Source organism: Octodon degus, unplaced genomic scaffold (assembly GCF_000260255.1).
Source record: "Octodon degus isolate 3935 unplaced genomic scaffold, OctDeg1.0 scaffold00098, whole genome shotgun sequence".
NCBI classification, from domain to species: domain Eukaryota; kingdom Metazoa; phylum Chordata; class Mammalia; order Rodentia; family Octodontidae; genus Octodon; species Octodon degus.
The window spans coordinates 4,939,250-4,953,972 of NW_004524674.1; the positions used below are offsets into that span (position 1 = coordinate 4,939,250).

General features: G+C 48.0%; 1 protein-coding gene across 6 annotated transcripts in view; it reads left to right on the forward strand.

Moving 5' to 3' along the window:
• The first annotated feature begins 276 nt into the window (after positions 1 to 276).
• The window catches only part of Acap1 (ArfGAP with coiled-coil, ankyrin repeat and PH domains 1), a 16,034-nt gene continuing 1,587 nt past the window's right edge, over positions 277 to 14,723 (forward strand). The window contains exons 1-19 of one of the 6 annotated variants that reach the window (XM_023723243.1): positions 277 to 888; positions 977 to 1,033; positions 1,383 to 1,440; positions 6,495 to 6,614; positions 6,770 to 6,823; positions 6,913 to 6,971; positions 7,236 to 7,419; positions 7,553 to 7,597; positions 7,714 to 7,809; positions 7,922 to 7,996; positions 8,108 to 8,217; positions 10,953 to 11,004; positions 11,100 to 11,200; positions 12,019 to 12,142; positions 12,241 to 12,452; positions 13,041 to 13,110; positions 13,232 to 13,326; positions 13,414 to 13,583; positions 14,101 to 14,273. In XM_023723243.1, coding sequence (XP_023579011.1) covers positions 6,606 to 6,614; positions 6,770 to 6,823; positions 6,913 to 6,971; positions 7,236 to 7,419; positions 7,553 to 7,597; positions 7,714 to 7,809; positions 7,922 to 7,996; positions 8,108 to 8,217; positions 10,953 to 11,004; positions 11,100 to 11,200; positions 12,019 to 12,142; positions 12,241 to 12,452; positions 13,041 to 13,110; positions 13,232 to 13,326; positions 13,414 to 13,583; positions 14,101 to 14,273 — 1,629 coding nt within the window. In that variant the 5' untranslated portion in view covers positions 277 to 888; positions 977 to 1,033; positions 1,383 to 1,440; positions 6,495 to 6,605. Of the gene's footprint in view, positions 889 to 976; positions 1,034 to 1,382; positions 1,441 to 6,322; positions 6,392 to 6,494; positions 6,695 to 6,769; positions 6,824 to 6,912; positions 6,972 to 7,235; positions 7,420 to 7,552; positions 7,598 to 7,713; positions 7,810 to 7,921; positions 7,997 to 8,107; positions 8,218 to 10,952; positions 11,005 to 11,099; positions 11,201 to 12,018; positions 12,143 to 12,240; positions 12,453 to 13,040; positions 13,111 to 13,231; positions 13,327 to 13,413; positions 13,584 to 14,100; positions 14,274 to 14,723 lie in introns of those variants that run through there. The other 5 variants (XM_004638396.2, XM_023723241.1, XM_023723242.1 and 2 more) reach the window with 5 other exon arrangements.

A 14,723-nucleotide genomic window follows, 5' to 3' on the forward strand; every position in this document is an offset into this window, starting at 1 on the left:
GGCTGGCCCTGCTGGGTCAAGGATAGGAGGGGTAGGAGGAATGTTTAAGCACAGGAAACCCAGAAAGCAGTCCAGAGAGAAAGAAGCTGGGAGCAGCCCAGGGACTAGTTTCAACAAGAACCTAGGGTCTTGAGAAGATCCAAGCTGCAGCAGGATGACAATGGCTGATATAATTAATTTAGTTAGTCATAAATTTATGAGGAGCATTTTCTTTTCTTTTTCTTTTTTTAATTTATTTGAGACAGGGTCTTGCTGTGTAGTCCAGACTGGCCTTGAACTCACTGGGATCCTCTTGCTTCTGCCTCACCAGTGGTAGGACTACAGGTCTGTGCCACCAGGCCAGGCCTCTCATTCTTTTAACAACCCCACAGGCAGGGATTTGCATCTCCACCTTCCAGGTGAGGAAACAGAAATCAGAGAACTTGCTCAGGGTCACAGAACTGCTAAGGGACGGAGCTAGGATTTGAACCTAGATCACTGAGTCCCCAAAACTGAATTACAGAAGGACAAAGAAGCAGAGACAGACCAGGGACCTCAGGAGGAAGGTAACAGCAGATACTCTCAGGGGGCGGGGCTGTGGCTTCTCTGATCTCAGGCCCTTCTCCGCAGCCCAGGCCCCACCCCTACCCCTCCCAGCACTGCCTGGAACTGTGGGGTAAGAACTTCTCTCAGGAGACCCCTTTTTCTTGGGGAAAGGATTCCACCCCCACAGGTCCTACCCAGCAAAAGACTTTCTCCTTCCTCATCCACGGACCTTCTGGGGCCGGGAGTGCCTCCACCAGCATCTCCACCTGTCTACCTCCAGGGCCCTTGGCCCCACAGCAATCAAGCTAAAATGACCATCAAATTGGATTTTGAAGAGTGTCTCAAGGACTCACCCCGCTTCCGGTAAGTGTGCACAAGTCTGGGGGTACTAAGAAGGAGAAGATAAGACATTTCTTGATGCATAGCATTGACACAGCTCTTCCCGGCTAAGCCTCCCTCCAGGGAATCGGCAGCCAAAGGACAAGATGGAGCTGGTGGGGCAAAAATGGTATCTCTGCAGTCAACCTGGGTTCTCCTCTCCTCTCCTCTGTACTCCCTCCAATGTCTGGCCTCTCTAATCCCCCCCATCCTTCCTGGGACCCCTGCCCCTCCCCCAGCACCTGCTCTGGGGCGGTTAGCAACTTCCTGCTCTCACCACATCCACCCTCCTCCTCTTCCTGCTCTGGCCTGGGCTGTAGCAAGTACCTTAGACTGTGCAGAGTGAGAGAGCAGGAACAGTGAGTCCCGGCAGTCTTCTGTGTACCCATTGTCCCGCAACCCCAACCCCTGACCCTGATGAGGCAGGCAGGCTTGGTGGAGCCAAGCTCTTTCCCCATGACCTTTCCCTCCTTTCCCAGAGCCTCTGTTGAGTTGGTGGAAGCTGAAGTGTCAGAATTGGAGACTCGTCTGGAAAAGGTGACCCTGACATGGAGAGATGAGCCAGGAGCAGATGAAGCTAAGGGTCATACCAGGGAGAAAGTTGGAGACTGAGAATGACTTCCAGGATTATCGAGTGCTAACTGTATAGGATAACTATTTGGGGCCTACAGAGAAGCACAAATGGTGATTCTGTGCCCTCAAGGAGCTTAGGATCTTGGAAAACTAGACTTACTTTTGGACTTACTACTGTGCTGAGCCCTTGCATTGTCCCTGGCCCTGGGCATTCACAACAAACAGGACCATTTCACAGAGTCCACACACTGGCTGTGGAAGTGAAACCAGTGAGGTACATTTAAGCATAAGATGCTAAGGTCTGTCCTGACCACCCTTGATAAAACTGCATATAGCGTACACATGCATGCACACACACTCTCATCTCTCTTACTCTGCTTTTATTTTTTCCTGTAGCATCTATCTCTATCTGACATATTTACTTGCTAAATGTCGTGGCTTGCTTCTCTCTCTCTCTCTCTCTCTCTCTCTCTCTCTCTCTCTCTCTCCCCCCCCCTTCCTCTCTTTCTTTCTCTGTCCCATACTGGGTATCACTATCACATTGAACCCTATCTTCAGTCTGGTTTATTTATTGAGACGGTCTCACTATGTATTTCAGGTTGGCCTTGAACTCACTTTGTAGCTCAGGCTTGACCTTGCAGCAGTGCTCCTGCTTCAGCCTCCCAGAGTGCTGGGATTACAAGCATACTCTACTATGCCTGGCTTCTTTTTGGGGGGTACTGGGTATCAAACTTGGGACTTTGTGCTTGCCAGGCAGGTGTTTATGTTGCTGAGTTATATCCCCAGGCCCTGACCTATTTTTTATTTTGAGAGAAAGTCTCACTAAATTTCAGTTGCCCAAACTGGGCTCTAAACTTGCAACCTGGACTGGGGAGTTAGCTCAGTAGAATAGGCACTTGCCTGGCAAGCAAAAGGTCCTGAGTTCAATCCCCAGTACCACAAATAATAAAAATAAAAACAAAAAATAAATAAATAAATAAAATAAACTTGCAATCTTCTTGACTCAGCCTCCCAGAGTGCTGGAATTAGAGGTGTATGCCACCATGCTAAGCTTTCTCTGTTAGTTTTATATTACTGTTCAACAGATCATCACAAACTTGGTGGCTTGAAAAAAACATGCCTTTGTTACAGCTGTGAGTCAGGGTTCCAACCAAGAGCTTAGCTGCTCCTCCACTCGGATCTCCTAGACTGGAGTCAAGGTCTTGGCTGAGGTTGCAGTCTCATCTGTGGCTTGGAATTTTCACCTGAGCTCATGTGATTGTTTATTCAGCTCCTTGCTGTTGTAGAACTGAGGCCCTCATCTTCTAGGGGCCACAAGGTTCCCCACCACGTAGCCCTCTCCATTAGCATAGAGCATGATAGCAGCTTACTGCTGCTTCTGGCCTTCTTTCAAGGCCAAGAGGAAAGTCTTGAATGTGCTAGTGTGTATGTAACCATGTATGTCATCGAATAATCATAGGAATGCCAGTTACTGCTGTTTATTTTTATGCCACTGAGCTATCTCTTTAGCCCATCAGTTACCTCTTTTGAGTCACAGTTGGGAGGGCCATCACATTCCCTTTCCCTTATTGTTTTGTTTTGTTTTGTTTTGTCTTTTTGAGACAAGGTCTCACTATGCAGTTTAGGCTAGCCTTGGGCTCACGTGGTAGCCTAGGCTGGTCTCAACTTTCAATGATCCTTCTGTCTCAGCCTCCCAAGTGCTGGGATTATAGGCATATGCCATCACACCCCGCTTCCATATTTTATTTGAAGCAAGTCATGTCATGGCCTTGCTCACACTCAAGGGTGGGGATTATACAAAGATGCACAAAAACTTGGGAGGCACCCTGGGGTGTGCCTGTCATCCTTGCTTATGTCTGGTCAGTAGAATGGAAGTTCCATGAGAGGACATATGTTTTATTTTTGCACTACCCCTCACCTGAAAGCTAGTAGGTGACCAAGTAATTTATGTTCTCTTTCTTTCCTTCCTTTATCCCTTCTCTCTCCTTTGTCCTCTGAGTTTTCTTTTTTCTTTCTTTTTTTTTTTTTTTTTGTCGTAACTGGTAATTGAACTCAGGCCCTTGCACTTGCCAGGGAAGTGCTTACTCTACTGAGCCATCTCCCCGGTCCCCTCTCTTTTCTTTAACACAAGATTTTGCTGTTTTGCTCAGTTCCTGAGCTCAAGCAATCATCTTTCTTAGCCTCCCCAGTAGATGGCACATGTGTACAGGTACCTGCCGTTACAGTTACTATTTATATTGTTTATTTGTGTTGCAGGTGCTTTTTTTTTTATTGAGAAATAAATATAAATGAGACAGTTTCACAGCTGATTAATTGGACAGTTTTGATAATGCAGAGGCTTTAACCCAGGGCTTTACACATGCTAAGTAAGAGTTTAGCACTGACCTACACCCCTAACCAATCATTTATATTTTAATTAATTTCTTTTGAGACAGGGCCATGATATATAGTTCAGGCTAACCTTGAACTCAGTATATAGTCCAGGCTGGCTTGAACTCTTGACAATACTCTTGCCTCAGCTTCCCAGTTGCTGGGATTATAGGTATGGACTACCACATCTTTGTATTTTGACTTAATTATAGGTTCACAGAATAGGAAGGAGAGGGCCCTGGTACCCATTTCCCAGGTTCCCCTAGTAGTGACATCTGACATAACTCCACTACATTATCAAAATTTAAAAATAATCTTGGCATAGTACAATTAATAAAGTCTATAGGGCCGGGGAGATGGCTCAGTAGAATAAGTGCTTGGCTGGCAAGCACACGGGCCTGAGTTCAATCCCTGGTTCCACCAAAAAAATTTTTTTTAAATAAAAAATAAAGTCTATAGGTCTTACTCAGATTTTATGTTTGCATGTACATTTTTAGGGGGGCATGTTTGTGTATAATTCTATGGCATTTGATCCCATATATAACCATCTCCACATTAAGGTATAAAACTCTCTTGCCACCAGGCTTGGTGGCACATGCCTGTGATCCCAGAACTTGGGAGGCTGAAGCAGGGGGATCATTGCGAGTTAGAGCCCAGCCTGGGCTCTTTGAATTCCAGGCCAGGCTTCACTACATAGGGAAACCCTGTCAAAACAAAACAAACAAATAAAACTTCTTTTGCCACCTATGTGCCATTCCTTTATAGTGATAACTCTCTTTGTTCCCTTCTCTAACCTATGGAAGCCATTGCTTTATTCTCCATTTCTCTATTTTTGTTATTTCTAGACTGTTCCCTACAAACCATGTACAGTGTCATGTGCCTGTTGTCCCATCTATTCAGGAAACTGAGGCAGGAGGATTGCTTGAGCCCAGGAATTCAAATCTAGCCTAGACAGCATAGTGAGACCTTGTCTCAAAAGAAAAGGAAAGAAAGAAAGAAAAGTACAGCAGCATATACCTGTAATCCCAGGTACTCAGGAGGCTGAAACAGGATGATCATAAGTTCAAGGGCTGCCTGGGTAATTTATGATATGCTCTCAAAATAAAAATGGTCAGTCTGGAATGTGGCTATCAGCAGCACTATACCTCCCCCCAAAAAAGCAGAGTGTTACATAAATAGAACCATATTATTATGTGACCTTTTAATTTTTTTTAAATTAACAATAATGCCCTTAAAGTTTATCCAAGGTATTACACATATTAATAGCTTCTCCTTTTTGCTGAGTACTTCTGTATTGTATGAATATATCAGTTTGTTACTGGATCAGGCATGAAAGGTCCTTACTCATGCTGGGGAAGGCTGGTAAACAGGAAGAACTAGACACTTTGTCCCCTGGGTCTGCACAGTGAGCTGTGAGGAGCTTTATCTCTTGTCACAGACAGATAAGGTTTGATCTTGTTTCCTGAGCATCACTGATCTTGCTAGTCACTTGCCTGTCGAACTATAGTGCCCTACAGTCTTCACAAGTTCTGGGAAGATTTTTTTCATTTTTAACAAAAGTAGAATGAACACCTATGGCCCCCGAACTCCTGGTACCCAGCACTTCTTCAGAAACCCTCCTTGGTGGTCTCCTGCCACCCCAGCTGGGCTGATGTACTTGTCAGACACCTGCTCCAGCCCAGATAGGTGTCTCAGGCAACTGCTCTAGGACAGAGTAGTCATAGCGCTACAGATAAAGGCCTAGAGATCAGGAAATTGACTGTGTGTGTGTATCTGAGACAGTGTCTTGCTATGTAGTGCATGCTGGACTCTACCTCACAGCAGTTCTGCCTTAGCCTCCTGAGTGCTGGGTTCACAGGCACATACCACCATGCCCAGCAGAAGACTGATTGTATTTTATATTTCATTTTTATTTTATATTATTATTCTGTGTGTGTGGTATCGGGAATCCAACTTAGGACCTTGTGTTTACCAGGCAGGTACTGTGCCCCTGAGCTACATACCCAACCAGAATGTTGATTTTAGATTCTGGCTCAGTCTCCTAGATCTCCCAGAACCCTCTTCGAGCCAGCCACTCGCCTCCTAGTTTAGCAACTCTCTACTGCTCCATGGCTGATAGGATAGGATGGGCTCTAGATCATCCCAGCATTCTACTTGGCGCTGCTCCTACAGGCTACATGATCAGTCAGTGTTTACTAGAGAATGTTTGGTGAGCACAAAAATGGATGGCTCCAGATTAGAAAGACTGTAGAACTGAATCCAGCCATGCAGAGAATTCATCTTGTGAGCCATACAGTGCAGGAGGTTGGAGTTTATGGGAAACCCTTCATCCAAGCAGGAAGGCAGGGCAGGGAGGGACAAGTGGGAGTGGACAGAGAAAGACATTTTGATGGTAAATCTGGCAGTGACTGGCCATAGGCTGGGAAAAATAGGGATTTTGTAATAGGCTCAGGTCAGTGGGAGCAAAGAAGCAAAGAAAAGAACACAGCGTATGCATGTTAGGGATGAGACAGAGCTGGACTGGGCTGGGGGCAACGTAGACAAGGTTGGAAAGGGGGAATGAAGCCCTGGGCAAGGGAGGAAAAAGTGCATTGGGGTGGAGGGGTCACCTGGTATGGTGACTAATGATGGCCCTCATTTTTTCCCAGCTCCTCAAGCTGGGAACTGGCCTTCTGGAAAGTGGACGCCATTACCTTACTGCCAGCCGCGCATTCGTTGCTGGCATTTACGATCTGGCTCGCCTGGGTCCACCAGAGCCCATGATGGCGGTATGTGGAGGGGCTGGACTAGGGCATGCTGGGCTGTGGAAGAGAAGTGGGGCTGGAGCTGCCATCCAGGATGCCTCCAGGTGGGGTCTAGAGTTGGGAGTACCCTGTCACCCCACACTTGGTATTATTCTCTCTCTCTGCCTTCTCTTTCCTAGGAATGTCTGGACAAATTTACTGTAAGCTTGAACCACAAGTTGGACAGCCACTTGGTAAGCAAGGAAAGGTGAACCAAGGGTAGGAGAGAGGGCAGGATTTTCTATTCTCCTGACCCCCCACTTGCCACTTCTACTTCCCTTAGGAGCTTCTTGATGCCACACAGCACACACTGCAGCAGCAAATCCAGACGCTGGTCAAGGAGTGAGATGGGAGGGAAGAGAGCCTTACTTCCCAGAAACCAGCCCTCCATCCCTCTTTCTGTTATGTCAGGGGTCTCCCTGATTGAAGGAGTTGTGATGCTGGGGGGTTTGATGGTCTGACTTCTATCCTTCCACCCCCAGGATCCTCTTGGGCTTCCCCCTGTTCTTAGGCTTACTGAAAGGCTATGGGTGGGCCTTATCCTGGGAAATCTCCTCTCAGCCCAGTGGATGTATTTGTGATTCTGTTTTATCTCCCCACTCCCAGAGGTCTCCGAGGTTTCCGAGAAGCTCGTCGGGATTTCTGGCGTGGGGCTGAGAACCTGGAGGCTGCCCTTATCCACAATGCAGAAGTCCCTAGGCGTCGCACCCAAGAGGCAGAGGAGGCTGGAGCTGCTCTGAGGACTGCTCGAGCTGGGTACCGAGGACGGGCATTGGATTATGCCCTGCAGGTGCCTGCTTCAGCCTCTCTTCTGGGTGTACTAGGGGCTCAGGTGTCACCTTGAAGCTGGAAAGTCTGTGGTATTCAGTGGGAGGGAGGCACTATGATTTCAAGACTGATCTGAGGTCTTCTTGGGTCTTCAGATCAATGTGATAGAGGACAAGAGGAAGTTTGACATCATGGAATTTGTGAGTTGGGGTGATGGCAAGGGTAAAGTGGAGAGTACCCTGCTGTAGAAAGCAGGAGGGAAGAGGGAAGGAGGGGTCTTTCCTCAGCTCTGCCACCTGCCAACCTTGCTCCCCAGGTGCTGCGTTTGGTGGAGGCCCAGGCTGTCTATTTCCAGCAGGGCCATGAGGAGCTGAGCCGCCTGGCCCAGTATCGTAAAGAGCTCGGTGCCCAGGTAGTCCCCGAAGGAGCACAAAGGTGGTAGAGGGAACTTAGGGGGCTCTGAGATGACTTTCCTGGTCTGGGTGGGGAAGCTTTAGACACCTGACATGCCCCTCCTATGCCAGTTGCACCAGCTGGTCTTGAATTCAGCACGAGAGAAGAGGGACATGGAGCAGAGACATGTGCTGCTGAAACAGAAGGTGAAGGTTGGGAGTAGGGGCAGGAACCCGACAAGCCTGCAAGGGGCAGGAACCCGACAAGTCTTGGTCTCTGCTCATCTCGGTTGCCCTTTGACCTTTTTGTGCCCCCAGGAGCTAGGTGGAGAAGAGCCAGAGCCAAGCCTAAAGGAAGGACCAAATGGCCTAGTCATGGAAGGACATCTTTTTAAACGAGCCAGCAACGCATTTAAGACTTGGAGCAGGTGAGCTAAACTCAACCAACTGGATTTTTTTTTTTTTAGTGGTTATAGTGGACTAAGGAACAGCAAGGAAAAATAGACAAAACCCTCTGCTTTGTAGAGCAAACATTCAATCAGCAAAAACAGACAATAGCATAAGAACTGAGAAGGTTGTTAGGTATGGTGGTGCACACCTGTAATCACAGCACTTGGGAGGCTGGGCAGGAATAGTGCCATGAGTTTGAGACCAGCCTGGGTTACATAGGAAGTTCAAGGCCAGCCTGAAAGCCCAAAATATATAGTGAGACTCTGTCTCCCCACCACAACCATAAAAAAAAGTATGTTGTTGTATTACATTAGAAAATAATAGGGCAAAAAAAAAAAAAAAAAAAGAAAGGAAAATAATAGGGCCATAGGAAAAAAAGAAAAAAAAAAAGAAAAAAGGGTTGTGGTGAGTGGTGATTGCAGGTCTTTTTTCTTTTTCTTTTTGGTGGAACCAGGGATTGAACTCAGACCCTTACACTTGCCAGGCAAGCGCTTATTCTACTGATCCATCTCCCTGGTCCCTTTTTTCTTTTTCTTTTTGGTACTGCAGAGTAAACCCAGGCATGTTACACACGTACTCCACCATGGAGCTGCATCATCAGTCCTTTTTAAATTTTTTTATATTGATACAAGTGCTGGTGAGATAGCTCAGTGATCTAAAGCGCCTGCTGACACAAGCTTAAGCAAAAACACAAGGACCATAGTTTGATCTCTGACACCACATGCTGCGCCAGCCCTGCCTCCAGAGTGGGCTGAGCTGGACATAAAAAAAATGAAAGAAAAGAAAAAAAGGAGGGAGGGAGGGAGGAAGGAAGGAAGGAGGAAGGAAGGAAGGAAGGAGAAAGGAAGGAAGGAAGGAAGGAAGGAAGGAAGGAAGGAAGGAAGGAAGGAAGGAAGGAAGGATTTCTCACTTAAGTTCCCTGGGCTGGGCTTGAATTTGTGATCTTCCTACCTCAGCCTGCTAAAGTGCTAAGATTGTAGCAGGTCTGTGCAGCCAGGCCTGGCATGGGGTCTGCAGTTTGAAACCTTGAGTCGAAGGAGGCTTCATGAAAAGGTTACTTTTGAGTCCAAATTTCAAGGCTGTCTGAGAAAGAATATTCTAGGCAGAATGAAGAGTCAGGGCTAAGGCTCTGAGATCCCTGGGATATTTGGAAAACAGTGAGAAGCCTTGGGCCTGGATGATTCAGAGCAAAGAAAGAGGAAATAAGAGCTAATGGAAGTATTAAACATTCTAGGGGCGTGTGGACTTTTTAGGCTTTTGTGGGATCTTGGGGTGTACTATGGAGAAAATGGAAAGCCCCTATAGCATTTGGAACAGGATGGCAACATGCCATGACCTTACTTCTTCCCTTCCAGAGCTACCTCCACCCCATGTAAGGCCTTGTGCAAAGGAGAAGCCAGAGTCCCTTTCCTGAGACACCTGCACTTGTGAAAAATTGTAGTTATAGAACTGATTCAAATCCAAATCAGAGCTGAGCATGGTGGCACATACCTGTCATCCTAGTACTCAGAAAGTAGAGACGGAAGGATCATTGTGAGTTTGAGACCAGCCTGAGCTACAGGGTGAGCTCAAGGTCTGCCTGAACTGCATAGTGAGACCCTGTCTCAGAAAGACAAAACAAAAACAAATCCAAATCAGCCTTGAACTTACTGTGTAGATCGAGCTGACTTACACTTGTGGCACTCTCCCTGCCACAGCTTCCCAAGTGCTGAGATTACAGGTGTGTGCCACCATGCCCAGCTTATTTTATTTTATTTTATTTATTTTTTTTAATTTTATTTATTTGTGTGTGTGTGTGTGTGTGTGTGTGTGTCCAGCTCAGCCCACCAGGGGGTGGGGCTGGCTGGCATGTGGTGCTGGGGGATTGAACCATGGTCCCTGTGCTTTGCTAAGCTTGTTCTAAGTAGGTGCTTTAGACCACTGAGCCATCTCACCAGCCCCTTTATTTTATTTTTTGAGACAGGGTCTCACTATGCAGTTCAGGTGACCTTGAGCTCACTTTGTAGCCCAGGCTGGTCTTGAACTGGAAATGATCCTCCTGGCTCAGCCTCCCAAGTGCTGGGATTGCCTGAGCCACCTCACTCAGCTACGGGTTTTTTTTTGTTTGTTTGTTTTTGTTTTTTGCAGAACTGGGGATTGAACTCAGGACCTTGTACTTGCCAGGGAAGTGCTTATTCTACTGAGCTATCTCCCCAGCCTACAGTTTATTTTTTTAAAAAAAGAAAAAGCAGGGCCTGCCAAATAGCTCAGTGGATTAAATATCCTGCAAGCAGGTGCAGGGACCAGGGGTTTGATCTCCCTGGCTGCTGTACCAGCCCCACCCCTGGGGCGCTCTGAGACAGCAATTGAGACTGGGCATGGTGGCATACCTGTAATCCCAGCTCTTGGGAGGCTGTAAACAGGCAGATCACTACGAGTCTAATCTAGTAGTGAGACCCTGAATACCCTGTAGACCCTTCCCTTAAATACAGAAAAAGCATTGCCACCTACTAGAAAGTTATCTTCATAAATATATTAAATCTGAATTGTTCAAAGTGTGAACCATCTTTGTATGTCCCAGCTATCTTCCCTTCTCTGAGATGTCTCACAGAACAGTCAGCCCAGTGCTCTTTCATCTCAGCCTTATGGGGCACAGGGCTCACCCTTTCTTGTGTCCCATCTAAAGCCTCATCCCAATGCAGTCCATGTTCGTAACTAGTTCCGCTTCTTCCAGACGCTGGTTCACCATTCAAAGCAACCAACTGGTTTACCAGAAGAAGTACAAGGTGGGTAGGACCAGTTCTTGGATGCCTGGGCCCCAGACAAACTGAGCCTTTGTCTATGGCTAAGCATCAGGCCTCTTATGGCCATCTCCTTCTAGGACTCTGTGACTGTGGTGGTGGATGACCTTCGCCTCTGCACAGTGAAGCTCTGTCCTGACTCAGAAAGGCGGTTCTGCTTTGAGGTGGTATCCACCAGCAAGTGAGTACAGATACCAGGGGCGATACTATATTTACATACTTAGCAACCAATAAGATAAGACCACCACCACACAGGCTCCCCTTGCAACGCCAGGCCTTAACCTTTTGGTGGCTGGATTATAGGCTGGAAAGCTACATGGGAGAAGAAGATTGGGGGAGGAGGCTGTTTAGAAGAGTATTACCAAGGGCCAGGGAGATAGCTCAGTGGATTAAGTGCCTGCTTAACAAGCACAAGGTTGTGAGTTCAATCTCCAATACAAAAAAAAAAAAAAAAAAAAAAAAAAAAAGGATATTACCAACTATGTCAGAACTACAGGTGCTCCCCTACCTGTTATGGGTTTACATCCCGATAAAACCGTTGTAGACTGAAAATATACTATTGAAAAAACTTTTTTTTTTTTGAGACAAGGTTTACTATGTAATGCAGGCTGGCCTGGAAATCACACTGAGCCTCCTTCCTCAGCCTCTGGAATGCTGGGATTAATGGCATGCACCACCATACCCAACCCTAACCTACTTTAAATGTACTCAGAACACTTACTTTAGGCTATAGAATCTAACACAAAGATATTTTACAACAAAGTATTAAATAGTTCATGTTTTATTGAACACTTTACTGAAAATGAAAAATCAGAATGGTTGTATGGGTTCTACATCATAAAGTCAAAAGATGTTAAGTCAAACCATCATAAGTCGAGGACAAGCTCTATTTCAGTACAACTGGAACCTGTTGAATGCCAGCTAAATGTCAGTCTGTCCACCTTGCTGCTTGGAACAACAGGCCTCAGACCCCTCCCCTGTCCCCTCACCCCCATTCAGGTCCTGTCTCCTCCAGGCTGACTCTGAGCGCCTCCTGCAGCTGTGGATCAGTGCTGTGCAGAGCAGCATTGCCTCAGCCTTCAGCCAGGCTCCCCTTGATGAGAGTCCCAGGGGTCCAGGCCAGGTACCTCAACGTGGGGCTGCAGGACCAGGCTGCCCTAGGAGATGGGGCTGACCTTATTCAAAGCCCCCAGTCATCCTTTCTTCCCCTGTCTCCCCCAGGGCTCAGGACAGCTGACCCTTGGTTCTGCTGCTACCCTGGGCTGTGGTGGGACAGCCAGGGGAAGAGAGCCTGGGGGAGTTGGGCATGTGGCAGCGCAGGTACAGAGTGTGGATGGCAATGCCCAGTGCTGTGACTGCCGGGAGCCAGCCCCAGAGTGGGCCAGCATCAACCTTGGTGTCACACTCTGCATCGAGTGCTCCGGCATTCACAGGTCATTCCCTAAGGCCCTAAGCATGACCTCTGCTTCTGTCTATCGTTCAGCTTTCTGACCATAACACAAGCCCCTCTCCTTTCCTCTGCCCTGGCTTCTTCTCTTAAAATTCTAGCTCAATCACTGGGCCCCAGCCAGGTGTCCAGGTCTGTATAGGACTGGGGTACTCCTAAGGAAGTTATTGGTTTGGTTGGAGGGAGAATGGGTAAATGCTGTTGAGAGTAGGGGAGCCAACTACCATGACAGAGAGGAGGTGGTGAGGTCTTAGCAAGCCTGTTATGTTTGGTCAGACTGGTACAGAAGGAAAGGAGGATGACATGGAAAGAACTGACAAGGCCAGTATGCCATGAGAGAAAGCAGAAAGCTGGAGAGGATGAGGGTCTCACAGGGAAACATGGGGAAGAAGGAATGGTGCAGGGGCAGGATCCTCCTAAAACCAGGTCTGAGCAACATAGCCCAGCTGCCAGCCTTCTAGCCTGGCTCCATGCACACCCCATGCAGGCCTTGCCTTGCAGTCTTTCCAGGAGCAGTAGCAGCTTCCCTAGGCTACTGCCCATGGAGGGCCTGACTCCCACTCTGGCCCTCCAGGAGCCTGGGTGTTCATTTCTCCAAAGTCCGGTCCCTGACCCTTGACTCTTGGGAGCCAGAACTAGTGAAGGTAACGTGGAGTACTGTGAATTCTTTGGGTGAGGTCAAAAGCCTGAGGTGTCCATGGCACAGATATTCACCCTGCTCCCCCTGCTTCTCTTTCTCTCTGCCTCTGCTGAGGCTTCTTTTAGCTTATGTGTGAACTGGGAAACGTCATCATCAACCAGATCTATGAGGCCCGTGTGGAGGCCTTGGCAGTGAAGAAGCCAGGACCCAGCTGTTCCCGGTGAGGTTGGAGTGGAGGTATCTGGGGCTCTCCTAGGAAGGACCTGAGATGGCCGAAGGGATCAATGTCTCCTTGTCCCCTCTCCAGGCAGGAAAAGGAGGCATGGATTCGTGCCAAATATGTGGAGAAGAAGTTTCTGACCAAGCTTCCTGAGATTCGAGGGCGAAGAGGTGTCAGGGGGTCCCCAAGAGGACACCCCCCTGTACCCCCAAAACCTCCCATCAAGCACTGGCCAGGAAGCATCAGATCCAAGCCAGGTATAGGGTTGCTTGAATCTTCAGTGAGTGTCTGCTGTGCACTCAGCACTGTGTTAGGCCCTGTAGAGAAGCAGACTGTGAGGCCCAGGCCTTCCCCTTGAGAATGTTGGAGGGACCAGACTAAGTTTTGGGGCAACCCACTAAGCACTGGAAGGATCAGGGGCAAGGAAGTAGGTGGGGTAGGATATACAAGGATGGGTGAGAAGAGGCAAGAAGTTTAGGAACTCAAGACTTGGGAAGGAGGGCGTGATTGTCAGAGTCAGCTCACCTGTGACATCCAGCCAGCCAGAGTATCTGGGCAGGATGGGGTAAATAATACCATCTGTCCTCCATATCCCAAGGCCCCCGCACAGAGACACTCACATGTATGCCACTCCATCCTGCACCAAGGTCCTGAGTCATGAAGGTTTCCCCACAGTTTAGACCTAGCTTACTGCAGCATCAGGAGACTGTGCTGAGGGTTTTCCTCCCAAACTCTCCACTGATTCTGCCTAATAGTACAAAATCCCCTTAACAGAGCCCCCTTCTGATGATGTTGGAAGTCTGCACCCTGGGGCCCTACTGTTTCGAGCTGCTGGGCATCCTCCATCCCTTCCCACCATGGCCGATGCCCTTGCCCATGGAGCTGATGTCAACTGGGTCAATGGGGGTCAGGACAATGCCACACCGCTGATCCAGGCCACAGCTGCTGTGAGAACCCTGCTGACCTCCCCACCCCACCCTGAGGCTCCTGCTAACTCTTCCTGACTTTGGATCCAGCCCTTCCCTTTACTCTCGCGGTCCCCACCCCATGGAAAGATGAGCAATATAGACTGGTTGCTCAGAGTGTTATTTGGGAGTAGAAATCTGTGTTTCAGTCCAGGCTCTAAGCACTTAACAAGAGACTTTGGAACAGGTTATTAATGTCTCCCCGCCTCAGCCTTCTCATATGTAAAATAGGAATAGCATACTCATAAGGTTGTACTATGGATTTAATATATGAATACCTATGAAGAGCTAGAGCTCAGCTAGCTGGTCATAATGGTACTGGCCTATAATCCTAGCAACTTGAAAAGCTGAGTCTAGGGTCCAGGGAGATGGCTCAGTAGAATGAGCGCTTGCCTTGCAAGCACAAGGGCCTGAGTTCAATCCCCAGTTCCA